Here is a 25,016-nt window from a genome sequence, read left to right as displayed (position 1 = left end):
CCATGCATTGGAGTGCTTGTTTTTTTTAGCTTTTTTAGCGGTGAGGGGTGCAATAGCATCTAGCGCTGTAGTTATCGCTTGGCTGAATGTGTCGGCTAGGAGGGAGGGGTCGTTGGGGAAAGAGGGTTGTAGTGGAGGGATGAGCAGGTGTGGGAGGAGTGAATCTTTTGTAAGTTTATTAGAGCTCCTTGAAAGCCCTGCCGGGAGAAGGATGGAGGGCCTTGCAGGTTCTGGTGAGGTGTCAACGTGAAAGTTGATGCAGAAGTGGTCCGACCATGGGATGGGGGATATGTCGCAGAGGAGAATGGGGCAGTTATGTTGTGTCACCCAATCTAAGGTGCGACCTTTGATGTGCGTGGGCTTGGTGATTGCTTGGATGAATCCAAGAGAAGCTAGCGCCTTTTGTAGGGATTGGGCATTGTGGTCCTTGGTGTCGTTGAGCCCTAGGTTCATGTCGCCCAATAGTACTACTTTGGAGGTTTTTTGTAGGTTGTCTGAGATCGAGTGGATAAGGGCTTCCTGGAAGTCATAGGAGGGTCCTGGGGGGCGATACACTAGATGGAATGCAATGGTGGTGTTGTGGGAGATTTCTAGTTTGATGGGTAGGTAGTCAACATTGAGGACTATTTCTGCCTGTGTTCTTCTAATGTCAAGAGAGTTTTTGGCTATGATGTCCACACCTCCACCCCTCTGTCCTGTCCTGTCCTGTCTGTGGATAGTATAGCCGTTGGGTATGGCCAGTGAGAGGGCAGGTCCGGAGGTGTCTTGTAGCCATGGCTCCCAAATGAAGAGCATGTCAAGCCTGTCTCTGGTGATAAGGTCATGCACATCGAGCGTGTGTGCGGGGATGGAGCGTGCATTGACCAGTGCACAGTTAAGGTTGGTCAGGGAAGGGCTAGTGGGCCGTGAGTTAGAAGTGGCAGCAGGGTCAGTATTATTAATAACAACATTAGTGGGCATAGCAGCTGTGGCAATAGGGGCATCAGGGCCCATCATAGTATTAGCATCTCCAATAGTGGGCATAGCAGCTGTGGGAGCAAAGTCAACATCAGCCGTGGGCATAGCAGCTGTGGCAGCAAAGGTAACATCAGCAGTGGGCATATCAAAGGCAACATCAGCAGTGGACATATCAAAGGCAACATCCGCAGCGTGCATAGGAGCTTGGCAGCAAAGATAACATCAGCAGCGTGCATAGCAGCTGTGGCATCAAAGATAACACCAGCAGTGGGCATATCAAAGGTAACATCAGCAGTGGGCATATCAAAGACAACATCAGCAGTGGACATATCAAAGGCAACATCCGCAGCGTGCATAGCAGCTGTGGCAGCAAAGGTAGCATCAGCAGTGGGCATATCAAAGGCAACATCAGCCGTGGGCATAGCATCTGTGGCAGTAAAGGTAACATCAGCAGTGGGCATATCAAAGGCAACATCAGCAGTGGACATATCAAAGGCAACATCCGCAGCGTGCATAGCAGCTGTGGCAGCAAAGGTAACATCAGCAGCAGGCATAGCAGCTGTGGCAGCAAAGGTAACATCAGCAGTGGGCATATCAAAGGCAACATCAGCAGTGGACATATCAAAGGCAACATCCGAGCGTGCATAGCAGCTGTGGCAGCAAAGGTAACATCAGCAGTGGGCATATCAAAGGTAACATCAGCAGTGGGCATATCAAAGGCAACATCCGCAGTGTGCATAGCAGCTGTGGCAGCAAAGGTAACATCAGCAGTGGGCATATCAAAGGCAACATCAGCAGTGGACATATCAAAGGCATCATCAGCAGCGTGCATGGCAGCTGGGGCACAAGGGCGTCAGGGCCCAGCCTAGAGACGGCTGCCAGAGTGGGTAGTATGCGACTTAGAGTACATTTGTGTGAGAGGGCAGTGATTGAGCATAGGGCCTTTGTCTGTGGAGGCCTGCTGGAGTTCTGTGCAGGCACGTGTGGGCGGATGCGGCGGCCAATGATGAGTCTCATGCCGTTGCGCGCATTCCGAGCCGAGGCTGGGCGGGTGGCTGCGGGGGAGGGGGGCCTCATAGGTAACAAGGAGCGGTAGCCTAGCAGAGCATTACGGCGGGCAACGTTCTGGGTGCACGCATTTGGACTAGAGTGGCTAAGTGAGGCAGCGGCAGCCTTACCTTCCGGTTTGCGTGGTAGTCTCCTGGGCGGCAGCTCCGAGCAGCGGAGAGCTGCAGAGAGGGAGCTCAGCCTTGGCTTCCTGCCTTTCGCTGCATGGCTTTGCCTGCTGGTTCACCTGCTTTAAATGGAGGGGAGGGCCGGACAGGGTGCAGGGGCCAATGGGGAGCCTTGTTATGGGTCGTTGTCGTGACGATCGTGCCGGCGGCAGCCATTTTGGTGCTTTCCTGGACTTTGCTACTCCGATGGCGTGGTCCTCCTATGTAGGAGCACTCCGGTGCTGGAGGTCTGGTCGCGGGTGTTGCAGGGCACAGCTGATCATTCCCTCACAGCGGAGCTGCAGAGAGGGAGCTCAGCCTTGGCTTCCTGCATTCGCTGCACGGCTTGATGATGATGATGAGATTTTTATGGCAGGGGCAGAAGCAAAGGGTGGCCCGGAAGATACTAATGCAGTCCAAAGACAGGGGAGGTGTGGCCGTGCCAGATAGGTATAACTACTACAAGACGTCCCAATTCCGTGCATTAATTCCCCATCTAGGGATGCATAATGATAAACACGGGGTTGATGTGGAAAATCACATGGTACGCCCTGTGATCGTGGGAGAATGGTTGTGGGCACTGTTGAGCAAGATACTGCATAAGGTACGAAAGCACAATATATTGGGCCCGCTCTGGGCAATATGGAATGTAAAGAGAGAAATTAAGGGGTTTGCAACTTGGCCGTCACCCCTGAGTTACATTTGGGCACCTCCATTCACAGATGGGATTCAGAAGACATTGCAATTACAGGCATGGTTTGAGGCAGGACTTGAAAGAGTGGGGCAACTGGTTGAAGGAGAGGCATTTATTACCATTGAGGAGCTTGAAGAGGTACTGTGGTTGGGAAGGCTCTCAGTATTCCACTTCCTGCAGTTGAAAGGGGTGTTGATGGCAGTAAAATGGAAGGATGTGATACAGGGAGACCTGACAGACTTGGAACTGATGTTGGGCGAAAAGGGAATAACCAAGCGGATAACTTCCAATATTAATCAGGCACTTCTCAAAGCTGGGAAGGGGATACTGGGCAGTACCGAAGAAAGTGGGAAAAGGACCTGGGGAGGGAATTGGAGGAAACACAGTGGAGGACGTTATGCAAGAATGCACACAAGACATCTGTGGCATGTCAATACAAGCTGCATGGGCTAAAACTCATATACAGATGGCAGTATGGTCCCCATAGTCTGTCCAAGATGTGCTTGGGGGAGGATCCATTATGCTGGATAGGCTGTGGCCAGAGGGCTACCTATTGGCACATTTGGTGGGCTTGTCCAGAAGTGTGCAGGTTTTGGAAGGAGGTGCTCAGTTGAGTCAGCAGTGTTGATGGGATTGAGAGGACGATGGACCCCTTGTTGGTGCTGTTCGGGGTGGAGGAGGTGAAAAGGGAGTGGACAAGGCTGCCACATATGATGCACTTTTTGCTTTTTGCTGCCCGGGTGTCTCACCATAAGGTGGAAAAACCCCAGTTTATCCACTGAAGAAATGTGTGCCCTCAAAGTGTGGGAAATTTACGGGATGGAAAAATTGACTGGAATCTTGCATGATCTACACCCATCCAGAGAAGCAAAATGGAGCCCGTTACTGCAAAAATATGGTTCATCCCCAGGTTAGGCAGTGGCCCCCTGTGACATCTACCTGTTTGCATTGAGTGATTTGGGAAGTCTATGTCGGATAGAATGTACATAGTACCACTGATGTCGCAACCCAGTCATGATATTTGGTTAACCATTCGCTGCTGGGTGGCGAGAGATGGAGGGGGTGGGAGAAGGAGAGGAGGGGGGAGGGAAACAGGGGGAGAGAGTTGAAATAAAACTGAAAACGCTTTTGCACTATTCGTTATTGAATGAATAACCCTCTCCAGTTCAGGGGGTAGTTGGTTAAAATTACATGCAGAAGAATAAATAAAGAATACAAAAAAAAGCAGAGTGGGCTATACCCCCAGGAAGTAGAGAACATTAAACCGCCTGGTAGGTAGGGACATAAAGACATTACTTATAGCCATTATGCATGCCCTCTTGGCTTTTTTTCTGCCACGTGAAAAAGCACCATTGATTTTAATATACAATATAAATTATATACAGTATATATTTTATATTATACTAGCAAAAGTACCCGTTCTCCGAATGGGTTCTGTAGACGGACATGACAACGCTCTTATCAGTTGGCGAAAATCAATGTTCCTGTAGGTCGCTGTTCCGAATCTCTTATTGCTTGAGGTGCTTTGCAACCTGAAGCAAACTGCACTGAGAATGGATACATGTGGATAGCTGACAAACCCTCGGATCAGATGTTGGGGGGAGGTAAAAGTCGGCGTGCTGCGGCATACTGGGAACTTCTGTGCTCCCCCCCCCCCACCTGTCGCCTCACACTGGCATGGTGCAGTTCATTGTGGTGCATTGCATTGCAAACATCTCACAAGCTATGGGACTCATGTCCCATAGCTTGTGAGATGTTTTGTTCCTCATGTCGGGACCAGTCCTTCTACAACCAAATGGATGTTTTTGCAGATTTCAGGCAACCATCTCATGTGTGATGGTACTGAAATCCAGGGAAAGGGATGGGTTGTCCAAATGTCATGCAGCCAGTCTGGAGGGTCCTAACAGGTAACTATGCACAACTTGGTGCAGATTGGTGAAACGGTGTGGAATTGTATAAGGAACAGCGCTTGGCCAAGCCACAAACCCACTAACCAATGTTGTCTTTTGATGGAATCCGAGAAAAGGGGTGGGCTGTCCAAATGGCATGCATTCAGTAATGTCGACAGGGTCATAACAGGAAACTATGCAAAATGTGGGGCAGATTGGTGAAACGTTGTGGAATTCTATAAGGACCCATGCTTGGCCAAGCGTTATTTTCCCCATGCCATCTGTTATTTTCCCCATGCCATCTGGCTCATTATGTAGAATTGTGGACTCAAATTTCTGTTCTTTGTTTTCAAATCCATCCCTAGCTTCCATTCATTAGCTGAACCCATTTCTCTCTCCTCTCCTACTAGAACTATCTGCTCTCGATCCCCTACAACCTCTCTATCCCACACCCGCCAACGCTGACTCTCAATTCCACTCCTTAACTCTGCTGACCCCTCAAAACTGCAAGGCTCCTCCATCAGATGTTAAGGCTGTGCAGTTAGTAGAAGTATTCAAGAGCAAGCCAAAGATCTACCTAGTGGCCATGCTAGCCAGAGAAGGTGTGTCCAGCACCCCCCTCTGCTCCCTCTTCCCCCAAACTCTCTCCCATGCTCAGACAGGATATACAATGTAACTATGTTACGTCATAGTGTGTCCCCTTTTCATGTCTCCTCATTTTACCACTTCGACAGCCTATCACTAACTACTCATCTAATGTATCTATAAAGAGGCCAGAAATGGACCTTCCTCTGGTGCCTACTGATCATTTGTACAGTTCTTTGGGTAGAAGCTCTGTTGCATACTATAGAGGCTGAGTCGCTGCAGTATATTACTGTGGAACATCATTGCCATGGTTTCCTTGTGTGTTAAAAGTTTGAGCTTAACCATATAATACCAAGTGTGACATAAAAGAAATAATTTCCAGTTCAGAATATTCTTATAATGAGCTATTAACATCTTTTTAGATCGCCCTCATCACTTTGGGAAACGCTTTCACATTGCCCATATATAGTGGGCCCTCGTACTTTTGCCTCTCGCCCCTTCTGTACCCCCTAAATGTGATTCTTGGAGACGCCACTGCACTACCCCTCTCACCTTTTCTTTTATGACTCTTTTTCCAGTTGGGTGCCACAAAGCGACAATGCTCTCAGTCAGCACCTCTAAAATCAGCCGGTAAGATAGCTCAGCGGGTTGAGTGCTCGCTGCTGCAATCTGAGAGTGATCTGCAGGTCGCAGGTTCGAATCCCAGCAATGCCAACTCAGCCTTTTATCCTTCTGAGGTCGATAAATGAGTACCAATTTCGGTTGGGTGATATTGTATGTAAATATGTGCTCTGTAAAGCGCTTTGGATAAAAGCGCTATATAAATAACACATCATTATCACTAAAATCACTCGTATATAAATATATCACGGCTATCCAATTATAATAGAATATCACATTCTACATGAGAGATACTGTTTCACTACTATAAGCATTCAATGTGAACTATACTGACCATTCTTCTCATTCCAGTGCATGCACTTCACCTAATGATCCTCTCTGCTCCTTCCTCAAGTGCCATCACCTCACAAGATCCATTCCCACCCACGGGGCATCTTCACCACAAGGCTCATCCTTTTCCTGATTCCCATCCCTACTTCAAGTTTGATCCCTGCCTTAGTCCCTATATTCCCTATCATTATTACAAACCTGTCTCTGGTTCCTTGGACTGTTGCACTCTCAGCCACCTCCCAGCTGCAAGGCTCCGCTTCAGCTCAAGGACATCCACACCCTGAGTTACATTCTCACTGTGAGGACCGTCCCCATCCCTAGGCTCAACCCTTTGGAAGCCAATCCCCACCTCAAGACCCATGCATGCAGATCACTAAAGCCAGGTTTAAAGACCTATGTGAACTGTTGGTTCTTCTAAAACCTTCCACTGAGATGCATTCCAACTACATGGCAATTTTGGATAACAGCAGAACATTTGTAGTTTTTCGATTTTCTCTGATTTCGAGAATAAAATTCCTCCAAAGATGTGCATTAGAAGGCTACTCAAAGTCATCTGCGAGTGTTGTACCTCTATTAAGCATTAGGCCTCATGCAAACTCATCCTTATAATGCACGGTTGGGCGTATATTATTCTACATATACTATCAATACTCAATTGACCACTGCCCTACATTTCATAAGAGCATTGTTGCTAGCAAATAGGTGTTTTTGAAACAAAGTATATTGGTTTCAATTAGGTTTTACAAAGCTGTAAATTGGGTGTGAACCTGTGAGTGCATCTCCTAGCACCCCGGGATAGTTCTTTTCAGTGTACAATACTAGGCAGGATTTTGCTAAGTCAAGAAAAATGTTTTATAGAACACTATTTCTGTAACATGTTGAAGTTAGGGTGATCACATTTATTCCCACAACATTGCTCCCCCACTGAACTCTCTCCACCCTATCGTCCATCAGGGGTGAAACGGGAACATGATTTACAGGTAGGATTCCGTAGTGAGTAATCCAGTCACTGGTGGATTATGGGTATGCAAATGACACATGGCTGCTTTCTGAAAAATGCATGCCAGTTGCTAGTTAGATAAGTTAACATACAAATAAGGCTGCCGAGCAAACAGGGAGCTTAGCAATCTGGTAGACAATAGGTAGTTCAGTGGCCACATTTCAGATGGTCTTTAAAGGCAAATCCACAGGAACAATTCAAGGCAAAGCCAAAAAGATCCGGCGTTGCAAATGTAGAGGGTAAGTCTTTTTTGTCATGTGGGGGAGTCACAAAATATTCACATTATAGAATTGCAAAGCCAATCCCAATGGATTTGCCAATTCCAGTTTTTATTGCATCTCATTTTTAAGAATGTGTCATTTATCTGCTTAATTTACGTTCAAGGTTGTGTGACTTTTGACTGTGTGTGGATACTGTTCTATTTTCTCGATCCATGAACCCCATTTCGCCACTTCTGAGCTTGGCATGCTTAATACATTTAATAGAAACAACATGTTGAAATGTAAGTGAAATATCGGGGTGTTTCGCCCATGAGCTGCAAGTGACTCGAATGTGCTCCTCCAATTGGCTATGCATTCGTGTAATTCCGATTGCCTGCCGCCTGCAGACCTCTCTCTAGTTTCATGCTGGGAAAATCGCTGCTTCCAAGTGCACACAATGCACAGCTCGGCGAACTGCGGTGCAGGCAGATAAAAGGCTGGGCAATCTGGCCTGCACATGTGCAAAGCACACACACCAAGTTCACGTCTCCAGACAAAATGACAGATAAAAGAGTCGCAGAGGCGAAGCCAGGCTTCTTGGAATGGATCAATCTTTCAAAACAGCAAGAAAATGGAATACAGCCTATTAGACAGACACGGGCAGCAGCACATGAAAGGCCTGGATTGTGTCCATAATCACAGCTATTACGTTGTCCTTTTCCAAAAAACGCGCTTCTAACGGAAAATGGACCTCTTATTTTGCTTCGGATAAGTCCTCAGTTTTCTGGTATCTCCTTTTAATCTAACCATGGTTGTAAATATATGTGATTTATTTTCCTTCCAGGGTACAGAAGGATTTGAAGCCCAGGTTGATAAATGCTTGGAGTTGGCCGAATACCTGTATAATAAAATAAAGAACAGAGAAGGCTATGAAATGGTGTTCAATGGAAAGGTATGTACTCCACTGTGATTTATTTTCATGTCTTTATTTCATGAACATTGCAGAGAAAACAATGCATTCTTGGCACAAAAAAGCTCTCAAAACGTTTTTTAACATTGGTTCACAGAGCGGAGTCTCCTTAAAGAAGGGTGTGAGGATGTGGACATGAGACCAGATGATGCAGGGGAGGTAGAAACATGAACTAGGGACAAGGACAGTAGTACAAAGTATTGATTATTTGGTATCTGGTAACATTACCCCCACACAAATGGTTGCTGTACATATAAGTCACTGGGAAAAGGCTATGGCAACATTATGTTTGGTGATCATTTATGAGGGGAGCTTAGGGGAATAATTATGCGCCCAGATGCCTTTGGGCCCAGCACGCTATATAAACAAAATATGTTACAAAAACAAATACAATAAAATTAAATTTAAAAGCAGGGGTCGCGGGGGTGTGCCCCGCAGGTTCACAGTGATAACTTTGCCGCAAACCACAGCCTTTTTGAGGCGACTTTTTTTTCACAAAGCCTTTTTGCGGGGAAATTATCACATGGAACCGATAATTCTTGGGTTTTTCTAACAATGCATATTAGATAGCAAGAGTATATGAAAGGTAGGGTGCAAGCGGGTTAGGAATATTGTGTAATGGGATGTTATGTTATGTTACCTGAATTCACAAAGCGCACCTCCTCCATTTGCATGACCTCCTGGCATTCTTGACCGTCGAGTGATTGCTGATGTACCGCAATGTGCTAAGGATGTTAGGGTACACCTCAGTGGACACTCTAGAGGTAGTGGGGCCGAGGCCACCAATTCCTGGACCCAGGCGCATGCGTAGACTGTGCCATACTGAAACAGCTTTGGAAACAGTTACACATATTGGACTGCGCTTTCTGCTATTGCTGTGCGTAGGATTCGACGTTTTCAGAGATTTGTGAATGATGAAAGGTCTCTGAGAGCGCCAACGCTCTAGTCTCCTTGCATGAATGGGAAACAAGTACGTTTGATTATAACACGTGGCTCAATTGCGCCCTGTTTTTCCACCAGTCGTTACTAACAGGATGGTGTTAGATTGAAACAAGTGACATGACATATGTAATGTCTTACGTTTTGTATCAATTCCTAAATGTATTATTTCCAAAAGCTGTAACATTTATGAAAAGCATTATTTCAATGTTGTTTTTTTCCTGGAGAGTATATAAGCTTTGTTGTTAACCATGAGTGCACCTATAGAAGGAACACTCTGTGGCATAGGGTAGGCCAATAGTCCTGGCAGGGCAGTTGAGCACCTAGAGGCCTCTCCATCTTCTTTTGACTGGAATTATATAAGTGATGCATGCACATTTCAGTGATCCTGTGCCATGCTGGCCGGCAGAGGATATCTACCGCACTCCTCATCACCACCTGCTTGCAGGAATATAACCGGGTACGTCTGTTTGGTTGGAGATGGAGGTGGTTCTTGTAGGAGACCAATAATCTATAGGGCCTCTCCAAACTTCTAGCTGTCTAGGTTTGACAAAAGTGATATGTAAGAAAAAATCTAAAGACTCTTCTGTTTAAATAATAGCCTCCACCACCGGCTTGAATTATTCCTGTCATGCAATGGTACCCACCAATGTAATTAGCGCCCAGATGCCCGAGAGCTAGATGTGCTGCTATAAATGTTAAAATAAAATAAATAAGTAAAGTATCTGATTTCCCTTGCATTCTGTCAGACAGGGGGATTAGGAACTCATATGTTTCCTAAAGGAATGTCAAGGTGTAGGTCATTCGGATCACAGAGGTGAGTACTGCTGGCAGGGCTGTTGGGTACCTAATGCCCTCCTCATCGCCTACCTTTCTGGCTTTTTGAGGTAATGCATGCGTGTCTCTGGGGTCCTGTTTGGTGCTGCCAGGCAAAGAGTGCTACCAGGCAAAGAGAAATGCTACACACGTTACCTATTTTAAATGTTGCTTGAGCAAAGTAACTTAGACACACCATGATCAAGTAATTTCTATACAGACAAAAACACTTTGTAGAAACACATTTTTCCTGATTCACACATGTTTTATTCCCCCGACTTGTTGGTGCTATTGCATACGCAATGCAACAAAGCCGTTATATTCTGTGAAAGTCAAGGGTCACAACATTGGACCTGCAAGTGTGAACGCTCTGTGCAGGCAGATCTGTGCTACCCACTGCATTTGCGGGAGGGGCTGCCTTTTATCAAAGCACAACCTTGATTTGCAGCGTGATGTCATTTGATTTTCATCTGCCCCTATGAATATTTGCCCTGTCCCTGGTCTCTCATTTTCCATGCCAGGCACCCAGGGAAACACAATGATGATGACCAGTCCCGGTCCTTAATAGAGGCACTCATGTATGAATATGCAGCAATTGTATGTTTTCATTCTTCCACCTTGAACACAAATGTATACATGTAAGACTAGACTAGAGCTTGCAAAGATGGGACCTTTGACGCCTATCATGGAAGGTGCACTCTACCACTACCCATGTGCGGTGGGTTGTCAAATCCACACCGAGATGCCTTGCAAAATCCTGATACTTACATATGAATGGAAGGCCTGCTTGTGAGTCAAAAAACATCCTTCAACAGTCCCTCAACCCAATGTGATCAAAAGTCGCTTGAATTCAATGCACACCATACACTTTTCATTGTGTGTTACCAGCCTTCGAATTTGGCTGCTGAGTTGTTTAATGTGCAAGGGAAATGTAAAACTATTACATAAATAAATCCAGACAAGGTAAAACAGGAAATACAAAATGCAAGAAAGTTACAGAAATTAAAACTGATTCTGTCAATTTCACCAAGTTAGGGTGCAGTGTTAGTAGTGATATCCCTAGTTTGAATTTAAAAGAAAGGGTCATGCAAAGAGGGGGGGAAAGGTAAAGTGGGAGAGGTGGTGGAATTATGTAGTGGACTTTGATCAATTGAAAGGTTGCTTGGAGAGAGATAGGAAAGGTAAAGGAAAAATGTGACAAGAAAGGATGAATTGATTGTACTGGGTAGGAAAATAGTAGCCCAGGATATGAAGTCAATCATTTGCTTTGAGTCTTGCTAGCATGTTCTCCGTTAGTTCAGATCACCTACAACTCCACTTCCCTAACTAGGATTCGGTTGCAGTTCCATTTAGTCATTGAGGCCAGGCCGGGGCAAAAAGCTTTTTTGCACATTGCGGGTGAACATTTGAACAATATCAGCGGGGAGACAGCAGTAGGATCAACCTGCTTTTTGTGCATTTCGCTCCTGCTGTCAAGTCCACGACGGACGTCCGACCATGCAATCTCCTCTCAGAGGAAGTGTTTAGGTTCCATGGGGCTAATACAGATTACTGATAATGATGGATTTTAGGAGTGGTTGGGGTGAGCGGGAACTAACAGGGAATGTGTTGCACTTCTTTTATTTTTTACAATTAATAGTTCGACGACTTTTTGCAACAGTTTCCACAGTTGCAGAACAGTACTTTTTGCAAAGCAGGCTTCTTCATGTTAGCTGATATACTTCTGCAAGGTAATAACTTCACTTACACCCCATTTTAGCTGGGAATCAGAACAACACTGTATAGGACCTAGCAATGGTCTACTTTATTTGCCCAGGGTAGATTGTAGACGGGACAGGAGAGAGCGAATCCTCTGCTTAAAAGGCACATTTTAGGAAGCATGCCCAACAATTGAAGAAGCGCGTATTCCTGAAATGTTTAATTCAATTTGATCTTCTTAAATGCCTTGGCAAACCCTGGATAGTTAAAACAAAACAGCATATTGGTATCTGTATCCTTCTGCTATTAGTGTTTGTCGCATTCCATTTTGTGTTGCAGTGTGGCAATGTGCTGTTCACACTAACACAACTAATACAGGGCCACTTTGAGGTCATCACCAGCCTCTCTGCAGCGCCTGTCAGAAAGAGCTTGTAAAGAGAAAGATGCCATATGTGACCTGGCATGCTATATTAAATCGTCAGAACTTCCCCTCCTCTACATCATTTGAATGGTTTGCAAAATATAGAGAGCAGTATGATCGCAAACTTCTTTTCACTGGAACTATTATACATGTTTCCAGAATTGTTTTTTTTTATTTACATTTTTTATTGTGCAATGGTTAGTACAAAACAACAGACACTAACCTTCAATAAAAGAGAACAAAGTGCATACATTTGAATGAATAAAACAATGCATTGATTGCTTAAATCTTATACATAAAATCCTAAAATAGATGCATCATATTTCATTTACACTCTGAGACAGGATCAACTTTCCACAACTCCTACATAGCAATTATCTATCAGCCTCAATGCCTCTTTCCAAATATAAAAGGCTGCAGACAGCCGCAAAAGCAATTGTCCTGGCGCAATAAATATGGTTCCAAAATTGGTCAGTAGAAATGTTTTTAGAAGTTCCAGGAGGAAACCTTCCTAAAGCCATGAAAGGTGTTACATTGAAACTGTAATGTGTTTTGTCAGTGAGAACAAAATGTAAAGCACAATGCACAAGGAGCCCCTCTGTTGTGTATCCCACCCACGTGGTAGTTTAGACATCACACCTCAACCTCTTAACATATGCATAGCTCCATGCTACCGCCCAGTTGCCCCCCACCCTGCCAGTGTCACAGTTCTGCTACTTTTTAATATACTCCGACCACTGGATTTGAGGAAGGCTTGACAGTCTCAGGGGTCTGTCATCATGAGGAACCTTGAGCTACTTCACTGGGATTTGCCACTGTATATACTCCTTGTCACTTTCAAGGACGCTGCTTTTGGGCGGACATCTTACTAGCACATGCTTGCCGCCATTTTCATCCTGTAGAGGCTGGCTGCTAATTTTTTCCACAGCTGAAGATATGCACCAGGAGGAAGATCATTGCTGATTTGATGCCTCAGAATTATGGCCTTGCAGGCGACCAAACTGTCTTTTTTCTGATATCACCGCAATCTGACCGCAATTAAGAGGAAATGCTGGTGGTCTCACATGCAAACTTCCCAAATATTCCATGTGAACATGATTTTTTTCTTTTTACTAAAACAATGGTAAACAAATGGATTCTGGGGCAGAAAGTCCAAAATGATTAATGAAAGTCTAAAGCGAATAACAATTCAATATTTTTACGTTTTAGGTTCCAGTAGTCAAGATTTCCCCTCAACTTTACTTTCTTAATGTGATTTTAAAAGTTCTGAATACTGTATGCTCGAGAAGTCCTAGCCCCGAGTTACAGCATGCAATTTTTTCATGTACATCCACTTGCTCAGTTTGTTACGAGTTCTGACTCCAACTCCCAGCATGCAGCATTTCCAGGTAACTTCACTTTCTTAACGCTCTGTAGAAAGTCCAACTCCTAGTTCAACCCTGCATCTTTTCTCGGTAACGTCAATTCTTAATGCATACAACATTTTTTGATAATGTCTCCATCCAAAAGCGCTCTCCACCTCCAACTTCAAGTCCCACCAAGGAGTGCCTCTCATTCATTTCACTTCCTCAGACTACTCTTCCAGACCATCTGGGCAGGATAGCTCAGGGGAAACGCGCTTGCCTTGGAAGCAAGACGATGCGGAGCAACACAGGTTCGATCCGTGGGTCTGCGCTTTGAAACCTCCAGATATTCAGTGCTTATAAACATGGAGTCACAACTGCGCCCCTTGCTACTCTAATTTCTTTTTTTAAACAGTTTTTTAAAATATTTTTTATTGAGGCTCAAGGACTGTGGCCAGCAGCATGTGGCTCTTTGTTTCTGGAGTGGCTGGTTTTCTGATAACTATAGCCGGTAAGATAGCTCAGTGGGTTGAGCGCTGGCTGCTGCAATGTGTATGTTATCTGCAGGTTGCAGGTTTGACGCCCAGCAAGGTCAACCTAGCCTTTCATCCTGCTGAAGTTGATAAATGATTCCCAACACAGGTTGGGTGATATTGTATGTTTATTTGTTCTATATGAAGCCCTTAAGCGTAAGTGCTATATAATAACACATTATTATCGTTTGGCCTTGGATGTCTGCTTGCATTCACAGTGATTTGGTAATATGGGCCTATACACACTGATATTAATGATACATATGGTGATCCGTTCTTGTCTGAAATGTATATCACTTTACAGTTATATCGTAACCATATTTTTCATATTTATTTAAAAACAATGCTATGTTATGCCACTTCCTGTTTTGTTGAGTGGTGAAAGGTCGTGTTCCATCGCTTCCCGTGATGTCATTCGGGGTGAGGTCAAATGACATAACTTCCAGTGATGTCATCAGAGGTCAATGGTCAATGGTCGTGCTATGTAACTTCCGCTACCCATGACATTTTGGTGAAATGACGTTCCTGGTTATAAATAATCAATTATAATTAAAATAATTATAAATGGCTCGAAATGCTTCTCCTATATTGCAGATTCATCACCTTGAATTCTCTTTACGTCTGAAAATCATTGCTCCCGCTGTGGTTTTGGACTTCAGCTGCTCTCACAGTCTGCACACCTGTGCAGGGGTGCCGAGGACGGGGGGCTGCGAGGCCTGGCCCCCCCGGCAGAATGAAGTCAGGGCTGAGCCCCCTCCGGGCCGGAGAGAAGAGACGCAGTATGTGTCTCTCTCTGGCAGCCCGGGTAAAAGCCAGGTAAAATCGATGTTTAGAAATTGTGGGACAGATGCAAAGCAAGAAATAGTTTTGGGTTGGGTATACTTCTTCATCTGTGCACCGGGGTGCACAGATGTAGAGGTACACCCAACCCAAAACGATTTTTAGAAATGGAGGCACAGATGCAAAACAAGTCTGTCCCTCAATTTCTAAAAATCGTTTTGGGTTGGGTGTATTTGTACATCTGTGCACCTCTCTTGGCAAGAGGGGTGAACCGATGCAGAGGTACACCCAACCCAGAAGGAGTTTTAGAAATGGAGGCACAGATGCGAAGGAGTGAGGTGGCCACTCAATATATCACACTGTTTATAGGTGTGAGACCCATCCTGAATGTTTACCCAAAGAGCCTTGGCCAGAGTTTCACACTGAAGAAGTGAGCATGTGATCCGGGGTCTGCAGCCCACAGACACGCAGGGGATTCCCATGCTCTCACTTGCGACATTTGCACCAAATTAGTGAGATTGTGCTTCAAGGTAGGAGGCACACCCACAGTGTTTGCTCTGAGGTTTGACACACACACAGGATGGCATTTCGTTCTCCCATCCTAGTTGTGTTGCTCTGCCTTTTGAGAGCTACTACAACCTGGATGATTATAGAGGGGTGGAGTAGGGGCAGTGATGGCCTACTGGAATGCAACTTAAAGACTTAATCTCCTTCTTACTTGACTTTAGTATATGCAGTACATGCTAGCAATGTTTCCACTGTTCTGCACTGCGCGCGCTTCCAACCCCCGCGCGCCGTTGCACCAAGTTGGCGACTGCATGCAAATTTGCGGTCCTATAACTGCCAGTGATGTCACTCCCTGTATTTGGGCCCCTCCCGGGAAATTCATAACTCGGCTCCCCTGCACCTGTGTGTGCCCTTATTAGGGTACAACGTTGCTACATTTACGGGCGTTTTTTCAATGGTTCTTTTTCGATTTGTTTCCCCCGAAACAAAACCCATCGAAAAAAAGACAGTCGATGTAATAACACAGAACCTTCATTAGGACTTCGCCTGCTGGCTCCCCTCAGCCCTAGAAGCTGGCATCTGTCTTCTTCTACTCGCTGTTCAATCCTGCTCATGTGTTCACCCATCGCCCTCGCTGCCTCTGAGCAGCGCCATGTCTGACATCTCACCAACTCCGCCCATCTCCCTGCATTCTCTGCGGTTCTTCTGCTCATGTCTGAATGACAGTGTTTCTCGGACCCAAAGATGACCACGTTCTCTCTGCTCCATCGGCCTTGCCCTTCACATACAGAGATGCAGGCAGGGTCGCCTGACTACAGTCAGGGAATAAAGTCTTCCAAAATGGTGTTTCTCCATACTCTATGGAGGGGGCTTTATTAAACACACACCCTTCAACTTTTTTATTCTCCCTTTGCTCCTTAAATGGAGTGGGGAAATGCAAGAGAAAATGCACATGTTGGTGGCTTTTCCAACTTCCATGGAGAATGGAAAGTGCATAGTTTGTATGGCGGTGAATCCCCTCAGTATGCATGAAGTATTGTACTTTTCCTGAGAAAAACATATCAAGGGTGCATTATCCATAAAGAGGGTGAAATGTCACCCCACTAGATATTAACAGAGTACAACCACTGCCTACTTGACAGTCAAAGGGCCTCATTACACGGTAGGCGGTAAGGGTTTACCGGTACCGGTAAACCCTTACCGCCTTACTACGAGGTCCCTTTGCGGGTTGGAGAATTTAACGCCTGCTTTTTGCAGGCGTTAAAAACCAACCCGCAAAGGGACCAGGGAGCTAATTACGGTACCGCAATTTGCGGCACCGTAATTAGCGCCTTCCCCATTCCCACAGAGCCCTATGGGGCAAAAATGGGAATGGGGAAGGGCAATGGGGGAAAGGGGAATTACCGCCCCGCCAACCTTGGAATAGGCCGGTAATTCCCCTTTCCACCAAGGCGGTGCCGATAGCACCTTGGTCCACCGCCATCCGTGTAAAGAGGCCCAAAGTCTTTTGCAAGGTCCTGTTATATCGCGTTTCTCATGGGAGCAGGTTTCAACTGATGAACACTGCTGTTATATCCCTGCCTTCTCAGATTTGCAATCAACAACAGCCATGGCTTTTCTGGACGTATCTTTCTGGAGTGTCAAAAGTCGGTTGAAATCCAGTGCTACTAATTCTGATGGATTTCTTAAAAAGGCTTCGAGCTCCTGTATGCACAGGATCTATGAAGCGCAAACCTAGCTGGAAAACGGTGGACCGCTGTACCTAGAGGACAGACCCAGCTGGTTACATGTAGGGTGTGGGTGTAGCAGAGGAGCGTGGATGGCTCAGGGGAGCAGGGAATGAGGGATCTCTGGAGGCGAGAAGTAGAATTAAGTGGATAAATCTTCAAAGGTCATTTCACAACAAGGGATTAGGATTATTGTTAGCCAACAGTTCTGTTAATGGGCTGGCTCTGGTGGGAAAGTGGAAATTAAACTTCTGGTAGTAGCTGATCTGTCCCAAAAGAGACACAAGATGTTTCTTCCTTTAGCGCAGGGTGACGTGAATGTCCTGTACTTTGGTGACTTTAGGTTATATTTTGTTATTCCTCATATTGTGTCTGAGGCATATTTCAGCAATTGTACTGAGGTTGCACTTTGCTGGGATGGTCCTAAGGTCAACGTCTCATAGACTGAAACATGCCAGCCTCAGTTGTGCCAGGTAAACTTCCCAAATTTGACTGTGGCAATCAGACCCGAGGTGGCGGGCCAATACTGGCCCAGGTAATGCCCCCGGGGCCTCTATTTACAGGCCCCGGGGGCATTACAGTGGGCGGTATTGGCCCGCCACTGATGGTTTTATAGCCATTAGTACCCCGGCCCGTTAGACCGGGGTACTAATGGCATTTTTTTCTAATCCGAAATGCTGCTGCGTTTGGAAACAGAAATAATATAATGGCCGCTTTCCATGGCAGCCATTGGGAGCAGACGCGCTAGAAACAGAAGTGTTTCCAGCGTGTTCGCTCCTGAGAAAAAGACAAAAGAAGGTAAGTGGGGTAGGGAGGGTGGGGAGGGGATAGTTTGTAGGGGAGCAGGGGACGAAGGAAGCCTCCAGCCTTACGGAGGCTCGGAGCAGGGAATGCTGCGTTTCGAGCCTCCTCATTGGCTAAGGGGCTGCCACACCCCCCACCGTGAACAAAGGTAGGCACGCACGTATGTCCACAGGAATACCATGTGGTATGGCTCGGAAAAGAACCACTCTACGTGTAGTATTTCCTGTGGACAGCGCGTGCCGGGTACTAATGTGGGTTACTACATCATCATGATACGTACCTGTATATTCACTCTGATGTTATAAGAGATTATCAATTAGCTGTTGGAAAGCAGCTGTGGATGACCCATGGAGTAGAAAATGTCCACAACTTTCATTAGAGAGGATCTTGAAGAGGGGACAAGCCTGCATTTTCATTGTCTTTTAGATGAAGTGGTGCTGGCCATTATCCTTTGCTAAAGCCCAATGTGGCAATGAATTTGAACTGACCTAACTGCTAACTCGGTTCAGCTATGCATCGCACATGGTAGGCATCAAAAACAGAGATTGCATTTACGTTCATAAAGTGTATACAGAATCTCCAGATCCTGTTTTATTTTAGGACTAGAACGATGGCCTCAAGCGCAGGGACCTCATCTCTCCTGCCCTAAATAATCTTCACTGGCTCCCTGTTGCTTCACTGATTAAATTCATATCCTTCTGCATCATCTACAAGGCTGTCTGGGACCAGGGACGACACTGTCTGCAACTCTCTCTTACTTAATATTCACCCTCTAGACCTCTGCATTTCTCTGGCACAGAGACTGCAGATGTTGGTGGATTCTTCCAGATAGCAACCATGAACCGTGGTAATAGAGCATCATAATTCTATGTGTCTTAATTATTAGGTTTGCTGACGCCATATTTTAGGGTGTTGTTAAATCTCCACCCTCACAGTCTGCATGGATGTTCATATGTTCATTGTGATTTAGTTGTGAAAATGTCCTGAGGGAATCCAACCATTCTGATTTAGGATATCAAAATCTTCTACAACTTCCAATTGTTATGGGAAAAAAGGAAATTGCTTGGGTAGTAAGTTCCTTAATCAAATAGCACCAATGTATGCAAGACCTACCTTTCTGTAGTTTGAATGGTCCAGTGGCATCCATGGTTATTCCCTTAAATGTCATGTTGCTAACGGTCAGTGGTTGCAAAGCTCCCACAGAACCTCCTTGGCACAAGTCTTTTGACAGCCCTCACAGATCTCCCAGTACTTTATTTTAACAAAATGTACACCCCTGGCCTTCGGAAGCAACTCAAGATGTAATCTTATTGCATTGGGTGTGGGCAAGATCCATTAACTATCAGTGAAATGGCTTTGGAACCAATAATTGCCAGTGAGGTTGCCCATCACTTTTGGGATCTAGTTCTAGTCCATGCAGCAGTCCTCTCGTATCCGTGAAGAGTTCCCTGTTGTTTTCCCCTTAATCTCCATAGCTGATTGTTCAAAAGATGGTTTTAAAAGAGGGCATTTCCTTTGGACTTTTGTGAAGTCAGAGGGAATCGCTAAATCAAAGGCCCAGGTACTAGAACCAAAACCTGGTATACTCTTTCCATTGGATGCAGAATGTCTACCTCTTCAAACCTGGGGTAGCAGATACATTTACAAATCGTTGGGCTACCATATAATCTGTTTGCATTTCAAAGGGAAGTGCCCCAAAATTGAACATCAAGCTGCCAATGTTTCTTCAGTAGTACTGACCTTTGGTTCCCACAGCAGAGAATTTCCAAAACTCGAGTTAGGGCTTGAGTGCAGTCCTCTCATAACAGTCTGTTGCTGTCACAACCACCTGAATATCTCTGAATCAAGCACAGGGCTTGTGCTGAAAAGGTCCACTGATATGCACTGTCGAGATGCAATCCTGTCTCTAAGTAGGGGTAGAGGCTCACAACATTAATTTGGTGAATTTCAGGACAGTGGTTGCGTGTGTCATGTGTCTAGCTGTCCCACCCCCGTAATGTCCAGTCTCCAGTTTACTCTGGGATTTAACAAAATGACCAAGCTATCCTATTTCAGCTTTCTACCTCTACCTCAACTATAGTAAATGTCAATGTACTACCTGTCAATCAGCTACCCAAATACCCTCCTGCCTCTGCCAGCAATAAGGATCAAGAGCTCCAACCACAAGTGATATTCACAGCCTGCACGGCTCAACCTTTCCACACCAGTACCCCTCAAACCTCAAAGGAATTACGGTCTGGCCGAATTAGTACAAATTCAGGTTATTTGAAGTTTATCCGAAGAGATTTGCCCAGGCTGATTCATGGAGTGCCTTACAAAGGCTGTCACTATAGTTGTCGTTTTTACATTTCTTTCCTTGTTTCAAGAGTGGAAAACTGTAAAAGAAAGGACATGCTCATGTCTTACATGTGTGTTCTCTCTGTGGCTTCAAAATGTTTGTAAGTGTCTGTCCAGAGCATGTTTCTTTCCCCTGTGCATGGTCTGTAAAAGAGACTACCTACCAGGCATTTGCGTGATTGGCATCTATCCAGGACTTCACTGTCCTCTGTATGGGGTTTAATCTGACTCACAGGTCACTTATCCACACTCTATTTGCTATGAATGGGTTATCACGGATAGTTTGAAAGTTACCATGATTAGCAGAGCCCAATTGTATTCTTTTTGTAGAGGGGCTATTATGGCCCATTTAAAAAACATCTGGGACAGTTCCTTTGACACAGTGTTCATTAATAATGCCCTTAATGGCAGTAGCAAGTCATGAACTGCTTTTTTTTTTTTTATTCGGAAGAACAGATATGTTCATGATCACATTTGACCATTTAAATAAACGAGCAAAAATGCCTTGCTGCCTCCTCACATTGTTCAAATCTGCTCATGTCAGAGAGCTGAGTTTCATTCAGTTTCAAGCGAAAGTGGGAGCTGTTTCGGTTTCGTGCCGCAGTGTGTTTTCTTATTCAAGGATATTCTATTGTTGCCAATTAGTGATGATTTTTTCGTACTCATTTGCTTTTATATTATATTAGAATTTTCAGTAGAAGAAAAATGATTTCAACTAATATTCTTCCGAATTTAGTTATCATAGTCAGTCAATTTGTTGGGAAAATCTTTGCGTATTGTCATTATTTCTTATTTGTTGCTTATAGACTCCATTGAACCCAATTCGCCACTATACTGCAAGCAGAAAGTCATAACTCCCTGCAGGGAGGTGACCGCTCTGGTGATGCCACACAATCGCCGGCATCAGCACCGCTCTGCTAGGCAGCCTCATCCTAAAGTAGAAGGTCATCTGCTCCGCTCTGCTAGGCAGCCTCATCCTGAAGTAGAAGGTCATCTGCTCCGCTCTGCTAGGCAGCCTCATCCTGAAGTAGAAGGTCATATGCTCCGCTCTGCTAGGCAGCCTCATCCTGAAGTAGGTCATCTGCTCCGCTCTGCTAGGCAGCCTCATCCTGAAGTAGAAGGTCATCTGCTCCGCTCTGCTAGGCAGCCTCATTCTGAAGTAGAAGGTCATCTGCTCCGCTCTGCAAAACACACCCATGAAAGTCACCTCTGGCAACCACGCAACACGTACCCGAAACACTGCTCCGATGTGGTGAACAGTCCTCCGCAGGGCGAGGACTCCACGTTCCGCTCCCTCCAGCACTTCCACAAAACGTATATGGAGGCTGGAATCTATGCAGGGTCTCTTCACACAGAGTTGCACATACTAACCAGGATTGCCACATTTCATAAAGTTAACAACGACTCATTTCAATACAGGACTTTGGTTGTTGATGAAATCCATGTACAACATAAACATACATGCATGCCTATCAACTAGTGGCAAATATCCATCTTAAGGTTCTGCATCATTTGAAAACGTTAGCCTCAGTGTCGTCGCGTGTCAGATGGGACTCAGAACGCCTCAATGGAATATTTCCCCCAGTTGATATTCACCCATGTATTATATTTTTCTATCGTCCATAGCTTCCATTGGAAGAGAACAGTAACAGCAGATTTTTAAAACAATGATGTATCCCCCTACTGTGACATTGCACCAGTAGATGTCACAGTAGGAACACACAGTATTTATAACACAAAAAGGGACGAGAGGACAATTGTGCCCCAATCAGGTCCTGAGCATTCTCTAAACAGCAACCAAGTCTTTGAAATATTGACATCTGGCAAGTGTGTAGAACCCCTGGCTTTTTTGATTTTTTATCAATTTAAATGATGCAGGTAATTCTATCTCAGAATGGGTGGCCTGTTACCCGACCTCCTTCCAGCAGACCCCAGGCCAAAAGCATAGTGAATACCTGTGCCCTGCTTCATCGGTTTCTTGAACTGTAGCACCCGCTCTTCATTGGCACAGAGCAGATCCAGAGATCTGTGGTGAAAGCAAGATCACTCCAGAATGTGGATGCATTTAAAATATGCGCCTTCGTTCCCAACCTATATAATTACAAAAAAGCACCATAATGGTGCCAGCTGTAAACATAAGCCATACCTGAGTTTGAGTTATCACGGCTGGAATTTCATATAATCATTAAAGCCACACCTGAATCTGAATTCTACATGTGCCAACACTGGGAGCCAGGTCAGCCCAGCCATGGGCAGGCTGTGTGTATTTGCCCCAGACTGGCTGTTTCTGCTGCACATCTAGTGGGGGCTGCCTTCTTTTGATCCTTTGTGATGTTGGGTAGCCCCTCTTTCAAGCAAGATAGCCCCTCAGGAAGACCTGTGCGGGGAAACCAGAATCAAAGGGCACACCTTTCATAAAAAGTGTAGCCACCCACCAGTGTGCTGCATTCCAAAGGGTCTTTGATGCTAAGGGTATGAGAAAAGTGCAGAGTTAGTGTAGCCAAGCCAGAGGGAGATCAGGACAAGTGGGAAAGGGTTTCCATCTTCTTTCACCTTGTACCTCTAATTTCTTCCTATCTCATTAACATCCATTAGCACAGTGCACTTTGGTTATGATACATGCAGGCCAATCCCTCTTGTCAGAAGAACAGGCACTGTATACTTTAAAGAAGGCTTGCTTCTGTACTGTGGACTTTGAACCTCTTTTGGAGAGTTTATCTTTTCAAAGTCCTCAGCCATTGAGGTGAAGAAGGAGGATTCCAAGGCAGAGGCAAGCTCTGCTCCCTAACAACTCCCAAGGCACACTGGGGGTGACTCTTGCTGAGGACCAGGAACTTTACCACTTCACCAATCTTTGCTAGCTGGGGGCGCAGAAACTGAAAGGACTCACCTTATCCTAAAGCCTGTGCAGAGGGTTTCACAGCATTTGAAGGGGCTGATCAGCTTGCATCCTTGCACTATCACATCTAACCTCCTTTCCGCTGCAGAGCAACCTGAACTGCTGCGTCTTTGAACCTTGCATTGGATCACCAAAGTAAACTCATCGAACCGATGAACCTTGACTCCAACTGCTAAAGCATTGTGTCACTCACAAACCGGAACCAGCAGTTACTAACATCTTGAACCGACTTGACCCTCATCCTGAATGCTGCACTGTAGCTGCATCAAGCTACTGCTTCAAACCGACTTGACGGCAGGTCACCTCTTGACCCAGCACGACTCACTGCACCTGAACTTGGGTCTAACCCACACTGCAGATCAGCTCAAAGCCTGTTTGACTGTGTCGTACAGCTAAACATTGGATTACGTTTTTTGAACCAATCATGTTCCCCTGGTCCTCCTTTTGGGGACTTAAGACTGGATCCTTTCTTTTATACCCTTTTCCACTGAAAGACATATCCTTTTGAATTCCTATTATTATTATCATCATTATTATTACTATAGTGTTTAGTGAGCGTTGTCCTAGCTTCAAGAAGCAACAGCGTGCTTTACAATAATAGGGGTTAGAATGTGATGAGGGAAGCAAAGAAACAAGGGCAGGGGGAGCCAACAATAGGGAAGGGGCGAGGTTGGCAATTTGTCAACATGGCAGCCACAAGCAACCAGGGGAGCAAACAGTGGGATCATATCACCCAATCTCAGGTAGGATGGGGAGTGGAGAGTGTGTGGACCGAGTAGGGAGGAGCCATTCTTTGAAGAGGAGAGTCATGAGCTCCATTCTGAACTGAAGAAGTGAGGGAATGAGTCTGATGTTGATGGAAAGGAGGTTTCAGAGTCTTGGGGCGTAGACAGAGACACATTTTTTTTCTGGTTCTTTTTGTCCTTCACCGGCCTTATTTCAAGTCTGTACATGTCCTTAATTCTGGTAGTTGTTAGCTTCCAGAGATGCTGACTTTCTCAGTGAGGTAACTTGAGGGCCTTCAGGGTGACAGCCTTGTAGATGATGCAGCAGGATTTGAAGATGATACAGACTTGCAGCAGACTTAAGTGCAGTTCGATGAGGGTTGGGTGATTTGGTTGAATTTGACCTTTGATGAGTTGTTCTGGGTGCCATGGTAATCCCTGAAAGGACCGCCAAAAGGGCATTGCTACTGTGGAGGTGGGAGAGAACCAAGGCTTGGACAGCATATCTGAAGATGTTTTCCGGCATTAAGGGCATATTTTCCACAGGAGAGAACGTTGGTACCAAGCTGTTTCTGTCTTCCTTGATATGTGCTTTTTGAATCAGAGGTGTCTGTCAATGTTGAACCCAATAGACTTGATACAGGTGGCTTGCTGGGGTCTGAAGCTCTCGAGCTTCATGGCAGAAAGCCAGATCTGGATGTCAGGGGGTTTTTGGTCAGAAGTTGGAATTCAGTCTTGGAAAGGTCAAGCTCCAGGTAAGCAGTGGGCATCCAAGACTGGATTAATGATAGGCAAGCCTTGATCCTGTGGATGTCTCCGATGGAGGAAATCTTGAGGAAGAGCTGCATGTCATCTGCATATTCTTGGATGTGGGTATTGTGTGGGGTGAGGAGGGTTCCAAGTGGTTCAATGTAAGGATTGAAGATCACAGGGAGAGGGTGGATCCTTGCGGGTCTCCACAGGTGATGGGTAGAGGTGGTGATCTGGAAGAATCCATTTGTACAAACTAGCAATTAGCAAGGTAGGA

The 25,016-nt window shown here is 45.5% G+C and overlaps 1 protein-coding gene across 1 annotated transcript in view; it reads left to right on the top strand.

Moving 5' to 3' along the window:
- Positions 1–25,016, top strand: part of GAD2 (glutamate decarboxylase 2) — a 742,591-nt gene that overhangs the window by 627,823 nt on the left and 89,752 nt on the right. The window contains exon 14 of the mRNA XM_069648150.1: positions 8,335–8,442. Coding sequence (XP_069504251.1) covers positions 8,335–8,442 — 108 coding nt within the window. The remainder of the gene's footprint in view (positions 1–8,334; positions 8,443–25,016) is intronic.

This window comes from Ambystoma mexicanum, chromosome 2q (genome assembly GCF_040938575.1).
Source record: "Ambystoma mexicanum isolate Mex_15411 chromosome 2q, UKY_AmexF1_1, whole genome shotgun sequence".
Classification (NCBI taxonomy): Eukaryota; Metazoa; Chordata; class Amphibia; order Caudata; family Ambystomatidae; genus Ambystoma; species Ambystoma mexicanum.
The sequence above is the reverse complement of the archived record's forward strand: the minus strand, read 5'-3'. Positions and strand labels throughout refer to the sequence as shown.